Source organism: Engraulis encrasicolus, chromosome 15 (genome assembly GCF_034702125.1).
Source record: "Engraulis encrasicolus isolate BLACKSEA-1 chromosome 15, IST_EnEncr_1.0, whole genome shotgun sequence".
Lineage (NCBI taxonomy): Eukaryota > Metazoa > Chordata > Actinopteri > Clupeiformes > Engraulidae > Engraulis > Engraulis encrasicolus.
In genome coordinates, this window is record NC_085871.1 from 715730 (window position 1) to 740421 (window position 24692).

Sequence of the window (24692 nt, forward strand, 5' to 3'; positions counted from 1 at the left end):
CATTACAAAAACATGACGCTGAATTAGACACAACCTCTCCCCCCTTTCCTTCTTGTGCAATTAGTGGTAGGAATTAAATGATTACAAAACATATATAGCTATATATTTTTTTTGATAGTAGTGACAGAGAAAGACAAATGTGAGCGACCATATTTGTATTTTTTCCTTCTTTTTGTTCATTTTCCCCCGTTTTCTTAAAAGAGCAGATGCCCCTCACATCACAACAAACAACCCTATGTGCTCATCCTTATGATCACCATCGCTGTCACAACACAACCATCACCACCAAAACCCTCTCCCCTCCTCAAATCATCATCATCACTACCTGGAAGCAAACATGGAGACAGACAGACAGATCCCTTTCTGCCCAGAGGGGGTGAAACTAAAATGTCTCAAAGACGAGCCTCCCTCTATCAGGTACACGCACGCACGCACGCACGCACGCACGCACGCACGCACGCACGCGGCTCTAAGCAAACCTCCTCAAATGAAGAGTGAAGGCAGTAGTGTCTCACCGGGAAACAAGACTGGGAGCTCTGGTGTAGGCGAGTACTGTACCCCCACCTCTCCTGTACCCCCCCGCCCCCTCCTTTCGAAACACACCTTCAGCATCACAGTTATGTAAAAAAAGAAATCACTGCCCCTCTTATTTCTCCTTGCTCTGACCTCATCCTCTTGATAACTTGTGTGTGTGTGTGTGTGTGTGTGTGTGTGTGTGTGTGTGTGTGTGTGTGTGTGTGCGCGTGTGTTTGTGCGTGTGTGTGCGTGTGTGTCTGTGTGCACAGGCAAGGACAGCTCAAATCCTGGGTCCTGCATAATAACAATGTCTGAGGACAAACGACAGGGGAAAAAAAAAGTTGAACTAGAAAAGAACAAGGTTAGGTAGTAACAGATGAAAGACAAAGAGAAAGAAAAGTACAAAGCAGTGGGCAGATGCTGCCGTCCCTCTCTGATGACGATAATGAGGATACGCGAGTGAGTGTTGTGATGACGCAGTGGCTGCTGCTGGGCTTGCTTACAGAGGGTGGAGCACCAATTAATATACATCTTGATATTAGAGAAGTAACTAAAACAAAAGAGAGATAAAAGTTTTGTTGCAACACATGACTCGTGTTTTTTTTTTCGTCTTCGTTACAGGCCCCGAGTGACACCCTCCGTTTCCCTGTCCCCGTCTCACTAATCACCAAGTAGACACTCACGGGGACCCCCCCCCAGCCCCAGATGAAACCACCAAGCGAGAGGCCCCCAGGGGACACTAAAATAATCATAAAAAAAAAGAAAAGAAACACGTTGGGGCGACACCCCCACCAATCTCACTTGACCTTCAGCTCGCGCTCCAGCCACCGGACGCGCACGCGCTGCTTGTAGTGGTACTCCCGGAGGTAGTCCTGCAGCGGCGGGGGCAGGGGCAGCGCGCCGATGCTGTCGTAGGACACCCGGCCGCAGATGGCGCCGCGCGCCAGCGTCTGCAGGCCAAAGGGGAAGGAGCGCGCCAGCGGAAGCGTGAGCAGCGGCTCGAAGAACATGCACGCCGACGGGTCCTTGTAGTGCTCCAGCAGCGCCGTGACGGTGGCGGCGTGGAAGACGCAGGGGTCGTGCGCGTCGAAGCTGAAGTTGTGGTTCCACTGCTCGATGCGCGCGTGCAGCGAGCGGCCGTAGCGCCGGAAGCTGACGGAGAAGAGGTAGTCCTCCTGGGCCGAGTCGCGCAGCAGGAAGCTGCCCTCGGGCCGGCCGTCCAGCAGCGCCTCCGCCTGGTAGCGGTCCATCACGCCCCAGTAGCAGGGCAGCGCCGCGATCCGCTGCAGGTCCGGCACCAGGCAGTGGATGTAGTCGATCTGCGTGTGGACGCGCCACGGGCCCGCCGCCTCGCCGCCCGAGGAGGAGGACGCCGCCGCCGCCGCCGCCGAGGACGGGGGAGGGTGGTGGGTGTGTCTGTGGCGGCTGCGGCGAGTTTGCAGGCACAGTGTCGTGCCGTCTTCCTCCTCCGAGTCACAGTCCGGGGGTCCTGCCGCTCCTGTCCCCGCTCCTGTCCCCCCTCCTCCTCCTCCTCCTCCTCCTCGTGCTCCTGCTCCTCCTCCAGCCTCCCCGAGTCCCTCTCCCAGCCCCGGCGCCAGCTTGGGCCCCAGCTTGTGGAGGGCGGCCAGGGGCGCCGCCGCCTCCAGAGTGTGGATCTGGGCGTTGGGCGGCGGGTCCACGCCCTCCTCGATGCTGAGCCGCCGCCGCTCGCGAAGGCGCTCCTCCTCGTCCTCGGCAGAGAGCGCCGCACCCGCTCCCCCACCACCCCGAGGCCAGTCCTGCTGGCCCAGGGCAGCGGAGGAGGAGGAGGAGGAGAGGGTGGAGGCGGAGGGCGGTAAGGGAGCCGGGGTGGTGGACGAGGAGGTGGTGGTGGAGGAGGAGGAGTCGCCAGCGTTGGCCACGGTTGGCGTGGTGTGCTGCTTGATGAGGTGCCACTTGCGCGCCAGGTCCGAGTTGGGCGGGAAGGGGCAGGTCTCCATCATCAGCTCCGTCAGGTGGATCTTGCGCTTGGGCGGCGTGCGGGACGTGGAGCAGCGCAGGGGCAGACACAGGCCCATGGTGTCCTGGAGCTGCTGCCGCAGCGTGCGCACGGTGCCCCCCGTCGTGCCGCCGTCGGCGTCCAGCTCGTCGCCTCGGTGGCGACAGCGCCCGCCTCCGCCCCTGCCGCTCCCGCGGCCCTCACGGCCCTCCAGGGAGCCCTGCGCCCGCGTGGAGCACGAGTGCCGCTTCTTGCCGCTCCAGGGCGCGTGGCGCGAGTAGGAGTCTCTGCGCATGCCCAGCTGTCCCAGCCGGCCGTCCACCTCTTGCTCCAGCGTGATCTCCAGCACCTGGGCCATGTCCACCACCGCGCAGTTCTGGCCAGGATGCCGCCGGATGCTGGAGAACACCGACAGGTCCCCGCTGATGCTCCTGGTCGTAGTGACGGCGTGGTTGGACCTCCCCGACACCGTGGGCGTTGCTGAGCTGCTGGATGGAGGCCTGGGAGGAGGGCTGGCCTCCAGTGTCGTGGTGGCCTGGTCGCGTACGTCTCCATCGGGGTGGAGCAGAGACTGGCATCCCCTCTTCAGGTTGCTCCACACCTTACCCACCCTCTCCATGGGGTGGGTCGCTGGCACCTGCAGGACAGAACAGGACAGGAGAGGAACAAAGGTGAGATCCTGTAACAAACCAGCTGACATACAGGTATATTTAGGCTTCTCTGCTTAAAAAAATACAACCGATCGATTCCGATACTATTTCGCCGCTCATGCAAGTCACAAATAAAACTAGAAGCATTCAGAGTGCAAACCTCTGCCAAGACCTTGGGGTCACTGACGCCATAACATCTACACACTGTGGAATCCTTTGTCTATAGTATAACTTACAAACATTTGACTATGTTACACCCTATTTTTTCCAAGTCTTTCTGCTTTGGTTTTGTGAGTGAAACTGGAATGTCAAAAATCGCCCTATCCCGCAATGGTGAAGAATCTTTTTTTTTTAAATCCTGGATCGGGATAGTGATCCAGATCACCATCAAAATTTACTTTTTCCATTGTCATTTCCAGCAACTTTCCAACAAATTTAATCTAAATCCTGCGGAGAGACAAACAAACAACAAACAAACAAACAAACGCGACCGAAAACAACCTCCTGGCACATGTAAGTTTAAGTTGTAAAACAATGGTTTAATTAACCATGTAAATGTCTATTTGGATCTGGACATCCACCACCACTGAATTGGAAGAACATGGGCAATGAAGTACAGAGTTTTAAAAGAATAAAAGAACTAAACAGCCGTTCTTGTGAATGGAGTCCATTAAGTAATATCTACCCGTTGTGAAATCCCATGCCTATAATATAACTTGCAACCACATCCGGACTCCACATACGATAATGTTTTTTTTTCGAGTTAGAAACTGGAATGTCAAAATTCGCCCAATCCTGCAAAGGTGAAGAAATGTAATCACTTGTCCGTCATTTCCAACAACTCCACAAAATTTCATCAAAATCCATTCATAACTTTTTGAGTTATCCTGCTGACCGACAGACAGACAGACAGACAGACAGACAGACAGACAAACCAACCAATGCGACCAAAAACATAACCTCCTTAGCGGAGGGCTATTGAAAGTTCAATAAAGAAATGTTTGGAAAAGGTGGGCTATTGTCCTGGAAACATCACTTCAACATGTTAGCCAGTGTTAATTTTGTCGAGACTAGACTAAGACTAAATATATTAGTCGACTAACCTTTTGAGAGTTTAATTGACTAAATTCTGACTAACAAAAATGATCTGTGAAAGACTAAAATGAGACTAAAATGTTGAGGACTTTTAGTCGACTAAATAATGACTAAACAAAAATGATTTGTGAAAGACTAAAAGCGACTAAGACTAAGAACTAACTTTTAGTCGACTAAATTCTGACTAACAAAAATTATTTGTGAAAGACTAAAAACGACTAAGACGTAGACTTTTTTGGGGGCTCAGACATAAATTGGTACAACCACAACTAAAACCTATAAAATATAGCTGCAAGCAGCAATGCGGGGCCAAGCAGTAAACTTGCCAAAGTTGCCATGGCAACAGAAGGAACTGCAGCGCCCCCTCTCGCCAATGTTGGGGTGCATTCCTTGGAGGGGAAAATGGGGAGAGAGACGGGGAGGGTAGGCAAAGGACCTGGGCTGGGAATCAAACCCGGGTCAGTCGCATGATAGACGAGTGCCCTACCGGTTGGCCATGACAGGGCCTGTGCTGCCCTTGATTTATATTGAGTAACACATTTCCATTCCCTCTCAAATTAGTCTATAAAATATCAGCAAGTCAGTTCTACACTTGAGAGGCTTGCTTTTTGGACAGCAATTATAATCCTCTGTGATCATTCTATTTAGTAAAATTGTTTATATGACATACAATATTATGGAAAAGAATCGGGAGCCTACTGAATATAGATATGTCCTTGAAATCCTAAACATAAGAATCCTATAGGCTGCAATGTAATTTTGGCCAGCCTTTTGAGAGACTGGTCTGAGGAATTGGTGTATATAGAAGCAACGTGTGTGTGTGTGTGTGTGTGTGTGTGTGTGTGTGTGTGTGTGTGTGTGTGTGTGTGACAGAGGAACCGAGAGAACAACAATGGTCTCTCTCTCTCTCCCTCCCTCCTTCCCTCTCTCTCCCTCTCCCCCTCCCTCTCCCTCTCCCTCTCCCTCTCCCTCTGTCTGTGTGTGTGGGGTGGAGGTGGGGGGGTATGTGCAGGGGCTGGGGCAGTGGGGCTTTGGTTGACACTAGAGCAATAGCAGACTACGCACACACCTATGCTCGCGTCTCTTGTGTGTCCAGAGACCCCCTGCCGAGAATGGTGTCAATGAACGTGCGCAGTTGCCGTTGGCAAAGGGGACAGAGAGATGAGAAAAATCCCTCCATTCTTTCCACAATTTTGAATGGCTGCTGAGAGCTGATAGTTTTTTCAATCGTTACGAAAATCCATACCTGGGTGCAGCATAGTGTGAAGATGACCTGTGTACCAATATTTTGAAAATTGGGAGTACGGTTCAAAAGCTACAGGCAAAAATGTAGCTAAAATTTTGACCTGCTGGTGGCGCTACAGGGTTTGAGCTGGGGATCTGATTTTTTTTGTGGTAGGTCATGGGATGGACTACTATGTGTGTACAAAATCCCTGCCCAATTCGACAAACGGTTGCTGAGATATGACCTCACTTCCTGTTTTGCCACGTTTACAACAATTTTGATTGGCTCTCACGGCTGAACGATAAAAGATATCCAATATTTCTGAAGACCCCATGTGTAGCTCAGTACAGAGATACTATATACCGAATTTCGGGTGAATTGGTCAAAAATTGCTGAATAAATAGCATTTTTATTGAATTTTACAAAATCCAAAATGGCGGGAAAATTATCCTGGCGGAAAATGACGTCATAGGGTGCGTTGGATTCGTCTTGGCCCAAGGATTCCAGGGATACCAAGTTTATGAAAATCGGCCCAGCGGTTCAAAAGTTACAAGCAGAAATGTACCTGCAACTTTGACCTGTTGGTGGCGCTAGAGCGTTGGGGCTGGGGACCTATAAATTGCTGTGGGTAATGCTGAGCCGGGCCCGAATGTGTGTGCCGATTTACAGCATTTTCCTACGTACGGTTCTATGGGCTGCCATAGACTTGCAGAGGGAGAAGAATGGTGACTAGAGAATAATAATAATGAAGAAAACCTACTAACTCTATAGGGGCCTTCGCCAGCTTCGCTGCTTGGCCCCTAATTAATTGTTAATTGTTAATCAACCTTTAAAGGGACACTATGGGATTAAAACATGATTAATTACAGCTGAATCCATCCACCGATACTTATTTGAGTCATTAGTAAATGAATGCTCTGGACCACTTTCGCACCCCACTGTCACAATATCCTGAATGTAACTTTTAGCAGACTGACCCTAACGAATATTGGGGGAGAAGATTCTCAAACAAAACAAAAATCCCTTTACGAATATGTAGCACCAGCGACATATTCACATTTGTATGCACTATTGACTGCTGGCACAGTGGGATTAAAAACATTCTCACCAAAAGCTTAGCTAGGTTAGATTTAGAGACAGGCCTGACATTGGCACATAAGTCTACATAGTGTCCTTTTAAGACACAGTGTTATACATTTGCTATTGCCAGAATGACAATAACCAAGTCCTAGTGCATTACTAAAGGCCCTGTGTTTTATTGTATTGTGACTTAAACTAAAGACTAAAATGTTTAGACTAAAACTAGACAAAAATTTTGAAGACTTTTAGTCGACTAAATAATGACTAAACAAAAATTATTTGTGAAAGACTAAAACTAGACAAAAATGTTGAGGACTTTTAGTCGACTAAATAATGACTAAACAAAAAATATTTGTGAAAGACTAAAACTAGACAAAAATGTTGAGGACTTTTAGTCGACTAAATAATAACTAAACAAAAATGATTTTTGAAAGACTAAAAGCAACTAAGACTAACAATGGACTTCGACACAAGACTAAGACTAAACTTGGATGACAAAATTAACACTGATGTTAGCCCTCACCAGTCAAGTGAAGTTGCAGTGCAATGTTGTACACTTTTTTAAGAGCATCGCCAGGGCAAACTCTTTGATATGGAGGCACAGATGAGAGGCGGCATTTCCTATTTAGTTATATCAATATTTCATCTTCATGTTATATTGAACACAGACATGTTGGTTTGGAACATATGGTAATACTGGAACCCAAGCCACTGAGACCCAATGATTAATCTAGGATGCATCAAGGATGTGACGTGCAAGAAAGTGTGCCACTATCCGTCTTGAAAAGCCCTTTTCAATCCAACTAGACCTCCAAATTACGGCCGTTAAAAGGCATCCTGAGAGGATGTTTTCCACTGAGTAGAGAGGAGAGCAGCTCATCAGGGCACGGAGATGCCGGAGGCAGATGTCACTACAGGGACCACAGCAAGTCAAGTCCCCACTGGCTCCACATTAACTATGCATTATGTGCAGATCTCTACCAGACGTCATGAAGATTGGAGCCACGAGCTGTGCATTAGCCCACTAAAAGGTACATCTGATTTATTAAGGGGAAAAAAGATGTTCTTGGGTTTAATATTGAAATTCATATTCATATATTATCTTGAGTGATAAAACTGGGAGACATCTTGCCATTTGTCCTTCTTTCCCTTCATGTGGTAAGTTATGTGCGTTTTAGCACACAAACCAGAATGTGTATCTGCACAGTTGGCCTGAACCGAGTCAACGACCATATTAGTTGAACTGTTGAGGTGGATGAGATTTTATTTAAATATGGAGGATCTGTAGGAACAACAACTAAACACCAATGACTTCCTTCTACTAGTATTAAAATACCTTCATCAAATACTGGCAGTATTCTTAACAATAACAATAAATCACCCCTTTTCATCCAATTCTGCAGAGAAATAAGGGTTTCATTTTCTTTTTACCTTGATGAAGGTTATCATTCCGTCGCATTTGAGGTCTGACAACAAAGCTTACAGAAACTCCCGAAGAGCAAAAAAGCAGTAAATCTGACTGCACACTTTACAGTTCACTTGACAATCCACAAGCTCTTAATGGGTAGCAACATTACTTTCAGCCTCGTCAAACACACCACCAGGTATTTACACTTACACTACTCTGATCTACAGGCTGCTTCCCAACTCCATTTCTGGATACCCCAAAGGTACACGTGACATACTGCCACAATGCATTGAAGCATGCACATGTGCATTGAATTACCAATCCATGTTCAAGTACCAAAAAAGGATCAACTATGATCTATGCCCAGCAAAAGTAACCCCTACTTAGTCAGTCATACTAAAGGACTTTGCTCAAATAATAGGTCAAGAATAGTAGATCAACTTTGTCAACGTCAACTACATGCTCAATAATATATTGCACACCAGTCTTCATGTTAAATCTTAATTTAAGGCGTCTGTGTAAGTTAAAACTTTCGTGACACTATATTGAAAAAAATAAAACCATGGAAATAAATGTCCTGATCAGAAGGCATTGAGCAATCAACGCACTACACTATGCTTCTTATGGTATGGTGAACCAAAGATGTGTAGGTACTTGCAGAGAAGACCTGTGAGAAAGTTGGCCTAATTTGTTGCCTTGCCCAAGAGAGTGGGGGAGAGGGCAGCGAGGGAGTACTGTGGGGAACGCTGTGCCTCTTTCCCAGGTGATGGCTGCCATGACTCAAGGTTTTTTGAAGTGTGCGTGCGAGTTAATGTGGGGCTGTAAAAAAGAAAGTGAGCGTGAGTGGAGTGAGCGAAAGTGAGCAAGTGTGTGTGTGTGTGTGTGTGTGTGTGTGTGTGTGTGTGTGTGTGTGTGTGTGTGTGTGTGTGTGTGTAGTGTGTGACGCTGACTAGAGCGATTAAACGAGTTGCCAGGCAGACTGAGCGGGGACCCAAGGCCAAGGCTAAAAATGAACGCATGGATCCCCTCCAGTCTCTCTGCCTCTCCGCTGAGGGCTGGATTACTGCGCCAGTCTGGGCCTGCCTGCCTCTCTCTCCCTCCCTCTCTTTCTGTCTATCTTTTGCTCTCTCGCTCGCTTGCAGTCATCGCCGAGCCCCCTTTTCTTCTTGCTTTACCATACAGTACGCGATAGGCTTTGAGAGTATGTAATGGGCAAGGCCTTGCGAGTAAGCACGTTCTCAACTAGCCGACACAGATAATCACGGCAGGGCTTGACATTCACTTTCTTGCACACCGGCCACTGTGGCTGGTAGGTTTCCCAAGTCTCTAGCCATTTAGCCTTTCTGCTAGCCTTTGTTGTCAGCTTTTTAATGCAAATTGATGCAAGCACTGTATACAAGCACTGCAAGTACTGTGATTTGTCACACAAAAAACAAGTTACCTGCCCATGTGAGACTGAAAAAGTGAGACTGAAATTGTTACGGTCAGAAGGCAGTGGAGCAGGGAACCGTGGAGTTCTTGATTGTAAAGGATGGGTTAACTAGCACTGCCAGGTTGACTATGGGCCAGGCACCTTTTTTTTGCGAGGCGGTGGTGCTAAATTTGTGTCTCGTCAAGGCGTCCGATGCCGGCCCAGCCAGACTAACTCCCTCAGGACTAATTACCGTGCTTCTGTGTCGGCTAATCCTTTTACCTCCCCCGCTCTCCTCTGACCTCTCCGACACTGCTTCACTTCACGGTCACTCAGCGCAGCCAGGAGAGAAGAGGAGTCAGCGAAGAAGAAAGCGTCATGGGGTTAATCCTGCCAGCTCTCGGGCAGCAGATGATACAGTGCGTTTCAACAAGCCTGCTGCGTTCAGGGAACCGACCGACCACGGACTTGTACTGGTTCTTCATAGCAGCAGTATGCATACGGTCGATGCCAAGTATTTCACATTTGCTGATGTAACCAAGGTGATCCTGCTCTAGTTCGCCACTCTGGGCTCGAACCCTCCACCTACCAGTCAGCGCTCCAGTTCGGGAGTGGGAGGCACATAGCAAGATACAGCTGAGCTTAAGGTCCACACCGGTAGCTCAGTGCTACCAATACTGTATGAGGCTTCGGGAGGGAGGTTTACCAACGTTCTGCACCAAACTCAGCTAGTTGGAGTCCGTTACATTCATGCACACATATCTGCACAAGACACAACAGATGACTGCAGCGGAAAAGCACATAACTCAAGAAAGACAAAATGTTGCTGAGTGCAATGCAACAATAACATGAAGAGCTCTGCATTATCACAACAAATCACCTGGTAAAAACGTGGTCAGATGATGTTCGAGTTCGAGAGGAGGGGAGGAAGACTCTGTACCCTAAGCCCTTTTCCCAAAGAGGAACTGTACAACAGGATGTCAACCAGGGCTTGACATAAACTTTTTCAGTCACCGGCCACTGTGGCTAGTGGTTTTCCTGAGAAGCTAGCAATTTAGCTATTCTACTAGCCACAAATTAGATGTTTTTTTAATTTGTATTGATCATGACACTGTACATCTAATCTCAGAAGATAAGGTGCTATAGGGTCATTTCACGTGAAATCAGACACTTTGGGACCCGACCGACAACGATTTCAATCATACTTGCTGTGCCTGTTTAGTTGCAAGGTAGCACCCCAGAACTGCATTTGTGTGAATCTGACACCAATATTAAGGGAGAGACAGACTAGCGAAGGTTTACATATTAGGGCAGGACACTATACATTCAGCCTTGATTATATCAGTCAGTGTAACTTAAGTCACAAAAAGATGTCTAAGGTGTTGTTTGAAAGCTCTTTTCTGGCTCTACATATTACACAATCAGCTTGGAATACAACAACCTTCAGAATATGAATTATGATACATTGAAAATTTAAAAATTGAATATCAAAAAACGTATATTTTTAAATGGCCGGTTTCCTGTCTAAACATAGCCTGTAAGGTGTAAGGTAATAAACAACACGTGAAAATGGGGTGTTTGGTTCTTTATTCATTTCAGAGATAATGGGACATAAAGGTTGAAATTAGTTGTAATAAAGTAGTAATAGAGTAGTGTCAGGGACAGGACTGGACTGGCCATCTGGCGTAACAGGCATTTTCCCGGTGGGCCCTGCACCCTCGTCGGTCCCAATTCCAGGTACTCAAAAACTACACAGCTTCTGCCCATTTCAGGGCTGTACATTGCGACCAATTGGTCGCATTTTGAGCCTAAATGTTTGACTGTGCGAGAAAGAAAAATGAAACGGGCGCACGTGTGCGAGTATGCTTTTCAACCCTTTCATTTGCATTTTGCTCTTGCTCGAGTGCATGATTGCGAGAGCTGCGCTTTTTTCCGATTCCCTAATGCTAAATACGTTATGTCCTCCTCGCATAAATGCACTGCCTGTCTGACAGACAGCGTCAATCTCCGTGTGGGAATGCACTTCAAAAAAGACGGTCAATGTTGCTTGAATTCCGCGTTGGCTAAGGTTGAACCATTTATGCTCCCGTAGCGCTCAGGGGAAAAAAGACCGGTCGCGCACAGCGCTCTAGATGGCATAACGCGCGCACGTTCATCTCCCAGTCGAATGTTCTGAGCCAATGGCAAAACTTTTTTCTTTTTGAAATGGGCTGCTGTTTAAAACGTTCAAATGCAGGAGTTTGTGTTGTTAACAGGAAACCTTTTGAATCCGGTAGTGAAATAGCCACTCGGTTTGCTAGCTCATGTGAAGACGTCGCTGTTTTGGCGTTTTCCCAAACCGCTGTCTTCCCAATGACTTCACAGAAAATGCATCGCAAACTAAGTAGTCAAGATATATTTCGAGGAGCATTCAGAACAAGAAGTGTTCACTGCGCGCAAGGGCCAGTCTAGTTGGCCCAGCAGCTAGGGCTGTAGATCAAAAAGAGCAGCCACCACAGTGAGATAATTTTGCGGATCACAGTTTCATTACACAACGTTCCAACCCATGCGTTTGAGGAATACAAACAATAACAAAGCCTGTTGGATTAGCGTGTAGCCTACTATGTTTAAGACTTATAAACTAGACTAAAATAAACTAATCAATTTAGTTCAGTAAGCATGTGATTACATGCTTCAATCACGAAGCTATAGTAATAATAAAAGGCTAATAATAATAATAATAATAATAATAATAATAAGGTAAGCGTACCCATTAAGCCCACCAAAATCTAAATTGCTTTATTTTTCAATCATCTTCACACAATTTTTTTGTGAAATGATTTCTTAAATAGTAAGATTTACCTCTCTTCTCAATGTTTATCACTGAATTGATGAATATTTCAAAGTACAATATGAAGATTTTTTACGAGAAAAGTGAAAAGTCTGAATGGGCTTAAATGGTACCTTTGGTACCCACTTGTTATTTCTCTATCAAAATACCTGGTGAGGTGTGTGAGTTGAGTTTAAACAGTGTAGCCTACATGGCATAAATGGTTTCAGATCAAAATATTCTTCCAAAATGTAAGATTTGCTAAAAAATAATGCATAAAACCTAATTAAACATTACAGCATCTCTTACTTCATATACTTCATAAAATTCTTCATCCAAACAGAGACATTTATTTTTTCTTATTGATTATTGTTAGTTCATTACATTACGCCTTTTTGACCTACTACTTCAGATTGTACAGCACTTTTTATGTCCCTCAAAGGCATTTTTCATTAGCATGCATGCCAACTTGCATGCATTTCAATGGGGTGTACCATTTAAGCCCACCTTGTACCCATTAAGCCCGCCTATACAAAAAGCTATTTTATGGAAATAATCAACTCCACAAAAACATTTCATGATGCATTTCTTTAAAGATCAATGCCAAACAAACTGGAATATGCTTAGAATTCATACCTAACCACCTTAAGTCTTACGGTAGAGTAAGATAAAGATGGTGTGTGGTTGTATCAAGAGAATATCGGCGTTTGCTCGCTCATAAAACACATCTTTCCATTTGAAGGGAAATGCTATAATTTAGTAAAACACTGCATGTATATATATACAAATCATTACATTTACCTCTTAGTTCACTAAATATGAAAGTATTTTCAAAATATTTTACTTAAACTAGCTGAAATGCTATGATTTCTGACATGTCCCAAAACAGCAAAGTTTTGAGGCAACTTCTTGTCAGTAGTCCTGAGACTGGGTTCACTTGGACGGGGATAACTTGACGATAAAAAATGTGATTTGTTTGCAATAAAAAACATTTTGTCAGTTACTAAACCCTTTAATTGGATAGGGTGATGAACAACAAAATTCACCTTTTCCCTTTCTTTAAATTAACCTCAAAGTTGAAAGTGGGCTTAAAGGGTACATGGGCTTAATGGGTACGCTTACCTTAATAATAATGGGTTTTTTGTTGCACTGAGTAATGTAATGGCATAGGCTATTGTGCATGAAGATGAGGAAACAGCCCTTCAATTTCTCCCCATCACTAAGTTAGGTCACCAACCACCTTGACTGGAGGGGGGTCCCACTTGTTATGGAACTGCACAACACAGAGCTTTTTCATATCTTCCTAGAACATCTGTGGTTACAGGTCCTATTCTGGCCAACCCTCCTTGGCTAATATGATTTCTGTGGAAAACACAACCAGACTCTCTCTATGCATTATTGTCGCGGTAATCAATGGTGCAATAAGCACAGTAGGCCTATTTTACATTTTTTTTAAAACAAAAAAAAACAAATATTTTGTAAGTGTCACGAAATTTCAGAGTGCTCCTAAATGTTTGTCTGTGCTCCTAAATTTTTGTCTGTGCTCCTAATTTTTTTCATTTAGGAGCACCAGTGCACGTAGTGAAAAAGCTTAACGTACAGCCCTGATTGTCAATGGACACAGTGGACCATTTTGAGCAGAGAAGGCAGGGTTGAAATAATACGCTCAGTAAAGGATTATTTTAATGTTCAAGCATCAAAAGGTATGTTGTAGCTGTATATGAGGTCAACTAGTGGCTAGCATGTGTTGAGGAAAGTATGCCGAGCACTGGAGAGGTGAAACTGAACATCCTGCATCCTCATGGACCTCATCTCCATCCTTAACATATTCCGATAGACGAGCAGTCATGTGATATTACTATGGTATTACCATATTATTACTAGGTGATCTGTATGATGCCATATTTTTGAGTCCCATTATCTTTGAAATGAATAAAGAACCAAACACCAGCATTTCAGGTGTTGTTCATGACATTGCAGGCTACATTTAGACCAGGAACTGGCCATTTTAAAATATAAGTTTTTTTGATATTGAATTTTTTTTAAATTTTCAATGTATCATAATTCATATTCTGAGGGTTGCTGTATTCCATGATGTTTGTGTAATTTGTAGAGCCAGAAAAGGGCTTTCAAATAACACCGCAGACATCTTTTTGTGACTTACACTGACTGATATAATTAATGCTGAATGTATAGTGTCCTACCCTCATATGTAAACCTTTCACAGTCTGTTTCTCCCTCAATATTGGCGTCAGATTCACACACATGCAGTTCTGGGGTGCTACTTTGCTACTAAACAGGCACAGTATGATTGAAGTCGGTGTCGGTCGGGTCCCAAAGTGTCTGATTTCACGTGAAATGACCCTATAGGAAGAAGATGAGGGCATAGCTTTCTACATGGAAACAAATCATACAAAATACTCTGATATGTCATACCAAGGAGTAAGCTACCTGCCAAATTGGCTAATGACACTAAAATTATTACTAGCCACAGCCAAGTCTTACCAGCATTTGGCCAGTTGGCAGGTGCCAATGTCAAGCCCTGATGTCAACTATGTACATCAGAAAATGCTATACTAGTGCCACCAAGCCAGACACCTTTCTGAGAGCCAATGTCACCACAACTCTGCACCACAGGTGACACTGCACTGCACTGCAGCGTGACACTACTACAACGGATGAGTTTCGCCTGTGGTGCAGTCTGCACGTTGTCACGTTTGCCCAGCCGACACTGTATAGAGTACCCGGGAACAAAACAAGTCTGAGGACATAAATTAAGTGATTTGCCAGTTTGCCAGCGTCGTCGCTATGGCGGGAATGAGGCCACCGAGGCCAGGCAGTGCGGCCCGGCTGTGAACCCCAGCACCACGCAACTCAACTCCCTGCAGCACTTCCAGACTGAACCTGTTCAACCCCTCCCAAATGGCAGCACACCACACAGCACCCAGTGCTATCTATGACCACCGCAAGCCATACATTGCTGCAGACAATTAGATTGATCAGCCACATGCAAGACACACTGAATCTGATCCTGAAGGGGACATTAGTCCGTTATGGATGTTAGGTGGTTTCTGCACCCCAATACATAAATAAAACACTCCCACTCAGTGAAAAACCCTAATGCAACACTTGCATTTAGGCCAAGCTGTTGCAGTCTGCATCATTTCCCTTGATGAATCATGCATGCAGGGCTATCCTTGTGCACGAGACCATCACACAGCTCAATGTATTGTGCAATGCGTTAACAGTGCACATGCGAAAATGTGCTGTTTTTTTTTTTTTTTTTTAAAAAGCTGATGATGTTAGATGTGTCAGGTTTATATTGCTTTTTGAATGCTTACAATGCAACCTCTCAACTCATCTGGGATACCACCAAGTGATTCCAGTAGAGTATAGTATTGTAGTTCAGTGATGATGCACCCACTGGGCATCAGCATGCAGGAGACCCACTGGGCGACAGCCACAGCAGTGAGTGGGGGGGGGAAACGGACCAAAAACCTTCAACCTTGGTCAGAGCTCAAGATATATCCACAGAATCCCTGATTATCTTTAAACCATAAAACCCTTTTGTGACAGTCAGCTAGTATCACAGTGACGACTATTTTCCACGGAATGTGTCAAAAAGTTTCTGGATGATTTGTTTATAAAACAAATACGACAATCGCATCATGGGAGATCTTAGGCCCTGTGCTTCCACTGGACAACCATGTTGCACTCTTATTTTGCATTAGGTTGAACAGAGCCCAACTTCTTGATGTGACAGAGTTGGTCAAACAGATGTGCTGCCTTCTCCAACCCCCTTTGTTAAGGCATCAACAATCTGACAGACTCCAGAAACAATTCATTGGTGGCTTTTGATGTGCCACAGTCACATGCTTGCAATGGAAAATACACTTTGAAATGCATTACTACTGCAAGGCTCTCTGGCGTCTTGACTTGAATAATTAACATGCATACCTCTTAATGTCTTTGAGCATATACCGTACTGCAAGGAGAATGTGCAGAAATTGGAACTAAAACCATCTCAGCACAGAGGAACGCAGAATAGGCATCCAAGCTTGCATATGAGGAAGCACAGTGCAATTTGCACATTAGACACCTTCATTTTGCAGCCTCCTGCAACTTCCCACAATAAAAACCTTGCTGCCTGTGGAGTAGCACACTCCTGGGGGAGGGTACTCGAGAGGGCCTAGTCATTTACCTGGGTGTGTTAAATCGGAGCAAGTAGTATCTCTCGTAACAAAAAAGAGGCCTTTGGCTTTGCTTTGATGCAAGGCTAGACTGGCGAGTCTCTTCTATTAGGAGCTTTACGACTCTCTCCGAGTTCATCTAGCTGGGTTAAGTAACTCAACCATCTTTGTGGAATATGCTCCTGGTCCTGAGAGCTGGATGTGGCGGCGGGGCAGGCTCACCGCGGTGCTCACCTCCTGGCCAGTGTGTGGCGGGTGCCGGCGGGGCTATTCTGGTGAGATACGTGGCTATTCTCTGCCCAGCTTGGGTTACAGCTACCAGGAACACCCAGAGGTTCGGGCCAGAGCTGCTGCTTCCTGGTACAGCAGACTCCACCCCGGGAGCCCCCACCCCCTGCACCTGATACCGCTGCCAAGCTCCACACACACACACACACACACACACACACACACACACACACACACACACACACACACACACACACACACACACACACACACACACACACACACACCTTACGTCCTATAGTCTGAGCATGAGTTCCAGCAAAGTTCACGTCACCCACCTCTCAAGTCAGAAAATGCACATTTTCACACATGCACATAGCACTACACTGCAGTATGAAACACACCAACATAAAAAAGATCCTAACAGCATGCACACCCAAGTTACTGCCTGAACTTGAAACCGCACACAGACCCAAGACAAGCCAGATATTAGATAATACATTTTACACTCTGCGTCTCCGTCTGAGCACGCAAAACCCAAACTCTACACTTCACCTCCTGATGTTTGAGCATGCACGCGCGCGCAGTGCACACACACACGGTGTGATACTTGTAAAACTGTTAAGTCAACACTTAACACTTTCAGCCATAATAGTATATAACTACTTAATGTGCAGAGAAGACAGATGTTTTACGACATCTCTCATGTGCTAAGAGTTCTCTAACACGAACACACACACACACACACACACACACACACACACACACACACGTCTGGGAGCCAAGCCCAGGTCATTTGCCTGGCAGCATTAGAAAAATGACAAGCGACACATGAAGGGCCAAGTGCGCTCAGAGTCGCTCTGCCACACATCTCGTCACAAAGAGCCAACCTACATACTGCAGCGCAAGACCCCCGGGGCATATGTGGAGGCAGATGGTCTTGGAATTGAATGGTTGGTTGCGGGTTCAAATCCCATATCATCCACGGCTGAGGTGCCCTTGAGCAAGACACCACCAATAGTATACTCTGTACCTACCCAAATAAGTGACTTTGGATAAAAGCGTTTGCGAAGTGTAATGTAATGTAATGGACACATGAAGCCTTGGGGTGTGGGAGGTGGGATGAGATCCCAATACCTAAAAGAAGGGGAGAATCACTTCAAATTGAAGGCTGTTTTAAATACACCAGTGATGAAGTGTTGTCAACACCTTAAGTCCTATGCCAGGGATCACACTCAAAACGAGCTGGGAAGCCAGACTGATAGCCATGTAGGGGGCTGTTGCAGCAACTAAGCCAGCACTAGAATTCACAAGGGTGCAACAGTACAAACTGCCCACGGTTTGGTTCATGGTTTCACTAGCTTTTTTGGTCATGGTACTTGATATCAGGGTACAATGGTTAAATGTAAGAACAATTTAAAAAGGTACACTGTGTAGGATGGTGGCCAGAGTTGGTATTGCATAGCTTGGCAGCCAGCCAAACCCCTACAGCACAAAGCTGTACATGGGGTCTGGTGAAGCTCGATGGCAGTGTGGGCAGAATAGGATGCCGCAACAACCAATTACATCGAATCCCCCCACACAGCAAACTGTGGGGTGTGGTCGCCAATAGTTCCAGGAGATACCTAGTGGGGGCAGCTATTCCTTTTCACCCGAATGTACACACACCGCGGTAGGTCAGCCTTTAGCGGCAGGCAGGTTTCAGACTACGTCCAGACCCAGCGACATAGCATTCAATTTCAGCTAATGTTGTTTGTACACATAACCCACTCAATATCACAACACAGTGTGACAACGACTAGTGTGTTTTGATCCCCAACATTAAGCTTAAGCGACCGTGATATCGTTCTACACGTACAGGAAGTTGACTAATACAAGCTTGTGGCTGTCTGGTTCCTAGACATATTGTGTCAAATAAGCATTTTATATCAATCTGTGGCAATCACAACATTTATAATCACTCAGGCTCTTTAAATTAAGCAAAAACTTTGATGTTGGAAGTCACACAAACGGCCACCATGTTTCTCTGAAAATTTTGCAACTCCGGCCCAAGCAACCCATACGCCCATTTAATTGGTTATTGGACCGTCTAATTTGCATGATATTCTGTCGTCACTAGGTAGCCCGGGGGGCTCAGGGGCTGTAGCATTAAGCTTACATCGGGACCCAGGTTCAATTCCAACCAAAGATCATGTCTCGATTCATTCCCATCTGCCTCTCTCTGTGTCTCTCTCTCTCCTGGTTTGCTGTCTCGCTCAACCTGACCTATAGAGGTGTAAACGCCCCACCAAATATCTTTCACAGCAGGAGCAGATAACCTCTGAGGCGACAGTAGGGACATCTTGAGTCTCTTGCTGATAATGATATGCATTCAGCCCATGTCGAACAAACACTGATAGTGTACTGTATGATTTCAATGACACAATGCATGAATTTCTCCAAGCTCTGCGTTTTTTTCTCTTCACATCAAAGCAACGGGAAAGATGGATGGAGAACAATACCCTGCCCTAAATAAAATACTCCTCGCCGTCTAAGATCTGTGATCTTATCTGTGATAAAAACCAAAGCTGAAAGAATATCTCTACTCATCACAGGCCAGCTCGTCATCGTAAAACTTATCAATGTTATGGCATAATCGCATATTCATCTTAAATCGTGCAGCTTTAGTAAGCAAGCCCTCCCTAGGTAGTCACAATGTGGGCATCATGCCATTTTGTCTTATGCAGACAATTAGCCTAACATACTAGCTGAAGGCAACCTGACTGGGTGTATCTGTTGTGTGTTTCAGCAGTAGAAGAGCACTGGTGCAATGCAAGATAACAACACAGTGCAGTAACAGCAGATTGTGGCCTACACCTCTTACACAAGTAAAGGGGATTTCAAAACACTATAGATATCACTGCCTTGTAGAGCGTATTAGTTGCAATCTCCCCTCATCTCCATTTTAAAAAATGCATTGGAAAAATGTCCTCAATCTTGAATCTCCGATTGGTCAAGTTGAGCTGTTCATATCAATAATAACCACAGAGTGACGGTGGTGTCATTAAGGATGCAATTAAGGAAATAGCTATGGCATCATGGACACAAAAGTGTTTTTCATAAAACGCACCAGAAGAGTAAGAATATTGTGTAGAGTCTCTTACGCACACAGCTGCAAAGGTAAGAAAGTGCCGTTACATCATATCTGCAGAAACTACTGTAGAATCACATACTATGTAGGCAAGACTAAAAAACATAATCCTTATTTTTTCTAAACATCAGTAATTTTATTACTTTACATCCTTTTAGTGCTTTGCATCTTATCAGTTTTCCTAAATGAATGTTAAGTTAAATCGTATTCTACCCTTTTGCTTGGGTGCTGCACTAGTACCTTTTAACACACATACACATACACTATATTACCAAGTATTTGCTTGTCCATCCAAATTATCATATTAATCAGGTGTCCTCCAAATCACTTGGCCTGGCCACGTGTAAAATCAAGCACGCATGCAAACTATTCTTAACTATTTGGAATTAACTCTTAGGAGCTCAGTGAATTCCAGCGTAGACCTGTCTTAGGATGCCACCAGTGCAACAAATTAAGTCATGAAATTTCCTTGCACCTAAATATTCCACAGTCAACTGTGTCAGCTTTAGTATAAGAATTTGGAAGAGTTTGGGAACAGCAGCAACTCAGCCACGAAGTGGTAGCCCCCATAAGCTAATGGAGAGGGGATGCTGAGGCGCATAGTGCAAGGTTACTGATACTTTGCACAGTCAGTTGCTAGAGAGCTCCAAACTTCATGTGACTTTCAGCTTAGCTGAAGTACAATACACAGAGCGCTTCATGAAGTGGGTTTCCATGACCGAGCAGCTGCATCCAAGCCATAACTTGCATTACAAAGTGCAATGCAACATGTTGGATGCAGTGGTGTAAAGCATGGAACCACTGGACTCTAGGGCAGTGGAGACGCGTTCTCTGGAGTGATGAATCGCGCCTTTCCTTCTGGCAATCTGATGCCCGAGTCTGGATTTGGAGGATGCCAGGAGAGTTCATTTCGGACTGCATTGTGCAGTGTGAAATTTGGTGGAGGAGGAATTATGGTGTGGGGTTGTTTTTCAAGAGATGGGCTTGGCCCCTTAGTTCCAGTGAAAGGAACTTCAGGATAGGGGTGGGCGGTATGGACGGTATACTATCGTAAAAGGTATTTTTTCCACCAAGGTATGGATTTTGGCCATACCGTTCTACCGTGATATAGCGCATTGCATCCTGCAGATGGCAGTATAGACAACGTTTTGAACATCCACCCGACTGACTGCCTCAAGTTGTAGCAATGTGGGGTTGTAGAGAAACAGCACAGTCATTTCCTTTGAATAAGCTTCAAGTGTAAAATGCATGGTTAGTGTAGTGAACTATTGTTTGAAATGGTATGTGATGGCAACACATTTCGATTCTGGACTCCACAATTTACTGGGCACGAAATGCAAGCTAACTAGCTAACAGCCCAAGTCATTCATGCTGGTGTCTGACAAAATAAATGTGCTTAATGTGCCAACATTGGTTGCCTTACATTTAACACATTGCGCCAGCCGTAACAGCTGTATGTTACTGTTTCCAGTTGAGATAATATCATTCATGATATCTGACTGGTGTTAGTAACTAAAATGACTGTTCAGTGTTTAAAATGTGGCATTAGCGATTTCGCTAACGTTAGCACGCTAACCGCTGGTGCAGTGAAAGCTGCCATTGCCATTCAAATGCATTAGTTCTGCAATGCATTGCTAACTGCCTCATGTGAAAGTTCGTTTTTCTTAACTTTAACAATGACAGCTTAAACCATTATGCTTGGCATAATCACAGATGCAAGCACACATTTCAAAATGACCATAAACAACTCCAGAAATAGAAAAAGGGTGCAATGAACGATGTAGTTGATACAATCCACGTTCAGTTCTATTTACTCTCAATGTGTTCAGTTTAACACCCCTCCCCTTTTCCCCCTCTCTACCGTAGTTTAACCCCTTCGACACTTGGTGAAATTGACAGTGTTCTATTGGGTAGCATTGCATTGCATTGCAAAATGCATTTTACATAGGCTAGTTTTTGCTTGTTTTTTAAAAATGTAATGGCAAGAATTCACACATATATGAAAGGACATTGTGTCATTTCCAAAAATCAAATGCAAAGGTTAAAAAAATGTGTTTTTTTTTGTCATTTTGCAACGCTTCAATTTTAAACAAATGTACAATACCGTGATATATACCGTGATATATACCGTGACTAAAATTATACCGAGGTATACATTTTTGGCCATATCGCCCACCCCTACTTCAGGATACCAAAAGATTTTGGACAAATCCATGCTCACGAGTCACAACCTTGTGGGAAGAGTTTGGAGCGGGCCCCGTCCTCTTCCGACACGACTGTGCACCAGTGCACAAAGCAAGGTCCATAAACACATGGATGACAGAGTCTGGTATGGAGGAACTTGACTGGCCTGCAGAGTCCTAGCCTGAACCCAATAGAATACCTTTGGGATCTCAGGAGTGGAGCCCGAGAGTCAGGCCTTCACAACCATGGTCAGTGTGTGACCTCACCAATGCACTTTTGGCCAAAATTCCCATAAACACACTTTGACTTTGTGGACAGCCTTCCCAGGGCACTTGTAGTAGCTGCAAAAGGCGGACCTACATCATATTGAACTCTAATGGGATAGCACTTCATATGTGAGTCTAGGCAGGGGAGGCAGGTGTGCGTATACTTTTTAGTAATATAGTGCATCTTTCTCTCTCTCATTCTTAAAAAGTGAAAACATATTGGTGTATAATCAGGGCACATTGAAATGCAAATTCCTCTGACACTCACAGGGCACTCTGTAGCTCTCAGTCTCAGTCCAGGGGACGATTAAGGTGCTGGGTAAAGCTCTGAGCTCCAAAACTAGAGAGCACGCCAGTGCATTACAGAGTGGAGGATAAGATCTGTGTCTCGCATGGCAGACAGACTGGGGAATGTTAGGAGGGAGATAAAAGAGGCCAGTGCTGAGTTAGTGGGGTCCCCCCCTTCACTAACGTACAAGATGTGCACACACACACACAAACACACACACACACACACACACACACACACACACACACACACACACACACACACACACACACACACACACACACACACACACACACACACACACCTGGGCACAGAATGCATAATTCTATTCAAGTAACTTTACAACCTACAGTTAGAGAATGCCAAAAAAATGTCTTTTCACTGTGCATCATAGATACAGGCCAAAAACAACAAATTGATTAACTGACGACCAAAATATGCCTTACAAGCAATTACAATGTATCCGGGTTCATCTCAATTGTAGTTAATGTGGCAATTGAATGTTAAGAGTGTGGCCATAAGACTTTCCCATTCGATGTTGCTTTGAAAACCCTCCATGTTGCTGATGACAATGTCCCCACCACCAGTGTCTACCTTTGCTGGCACCTTTGCGTCAGTGGATTAAAATATTTAAGGCTGGTAACATTTGCAGCGTGTGTTTCAATAGGCTGACAGGTAACAAAAGCAACAGCTAGGGAGTAAAGAATCAACTACCGTATACAAGGACCATGTAGCCTGCTGTGGCCATATCTTACAAAGAAGATATGTATTGTTTCGTGTGAGGGGTGAAGGGTGGCTAAGGGAAATGATAAGATGACAAAACCTAATACGAAATCATATTTAATGTTTTTGTTAGCTTCTACTCACTTCTGCTCAAATAGGAACACATAGCCAGTGCCATGACCAGTTCAATGTTTGAAGGCAATTAGGGTAGAAGTGATCATTGACATCCATCCAGATCATTCATCATTCACACACAGTGATCATTCATAGACATTCACATCTTGCACGTAGACATACGGCGCATCAGTGTGGAAGTTGTCTGTGTCTTCTCACACAGCCACCAGATTATGACTTCACACACTGCAAGGAACCCACAAAGACTACAGGCAAAGCAGCCCACAAGATAATCCTCCTGTTTCAGACAGTCTAGTCTGCGCGTGTGTGTTTGGGATCATTGTTGAAATGAATATGGCAACATAATGTGAGGCCTGTTTATTTTCGAAGCTGGATCCGATCATGTCCCAGACATGCCCATTAGACATTTTCAGTGTTCCTTTTGACAGAGCACCTACCTCAAACCACAATACCCAGTATTTTACGAACAGTAAGGTAGAAACTAGCACAATTACTAATGCGTCCACGCTTTGTAATACTCCACTGCATGCCGGTAAAATGAGAACACGGCTATTATGCATTTCATGTTTTAAAACTACGTTATCATTTGCATCTCCACAAAGTCAATATTACTAGTCCTGTGCATTCATATGTAGGCCTTAGCCAAGGTCTGCTGACAGATAGCTAACTTGGACCTGAAACAAAACGTAGTTACGAAGTCCTTCACAGAAACATTTGGGCCAAACACGCACACACTTCAGCTGAATGGCACGGTTAACACGAAGAGGAGAGAACAAAGGTTAAAAAAAATAAGCGTCAATTTTGAATATAACAATTGGTAATGTACGACGTGAAGAACAGGCTACACTCCATGCTATTTGGATCTTAGCTAGGCTGGCAGACACCCGTCGTGGCTGCCAACTGGAGTTTGTTAGCTAGCTAGTTTAGCCGGGTCCCGACGGAGATGGCTGACTAAAAATTCTAAAATGCATTCATTGAAGGAACCACAATACACATATTGATTCTCAACAATACGCGTGGCAATTAATGTACAAATAACTCACCCTGAGTCCTTCCTTTCCTGAATTATTTTCGGGACAGTTTTCTTTTGTTTGCGAAAAAATACATGTCAGAAAAAGTCGAGAGGAAAATCTCCTTGGGTCTAGAATCAGAACACAATATAGCCCAATTCATATCGGCGGCTATCATTGTAGTGATCTGTCTGACGGAGATCATCGATTAAAAACTCGACATTTTCTGAATCTTTTCATAATCCAGGCCTGCGATTGCCGTTCTCTCCCTGACGGCCGATATGGTCGCCTGTGCAGCAGTGCTGAGAGCCGTGGGGAACGGTAGCTAGAGACGAAACATGAATGACATCAACCAACTCCAATGG

General features: G+C 44.9%; 1 protein-coding gene across 1 annotated transcript; it reads right to left on the bottom strand.

Moving 5' to 3' along the window:
• Positions 1-761: 761 nt before the first annotated feature.
• socs5a (suppressor of cytokine signaling 5a) lies at positions 762-24633 on the bottom strand. Its single transcript, XM_063216749.1, has 2 exons — positions 24361-24633; positions 762-3131 (listed from the first exon to the last, which is right to left on the bottom strand). The coding sequence occupies exon 2, from the start codon at positions 3111-3113 to the stop codon at positions 1314-1316; it is 1800 nt and encodes a 599-aa protein (XP_063072819.1). The 5' UTR covers positions 3114-3131; positions 24361-24633; the 3' UTR covers positions 762-1313.
• Positions 24634-24692: the final 59 nt, after the last annotated feature.

What these genes read in the sequence shown, in the direction of transcription:
- socs5a (XM_063216749.1), bottom strand. Translation starts at nt 3,113, where the DNA reads ATGGAGAGGGTGGGTAAGGTGTGGAGCAACCTGAAGAGGGGATGCCAG.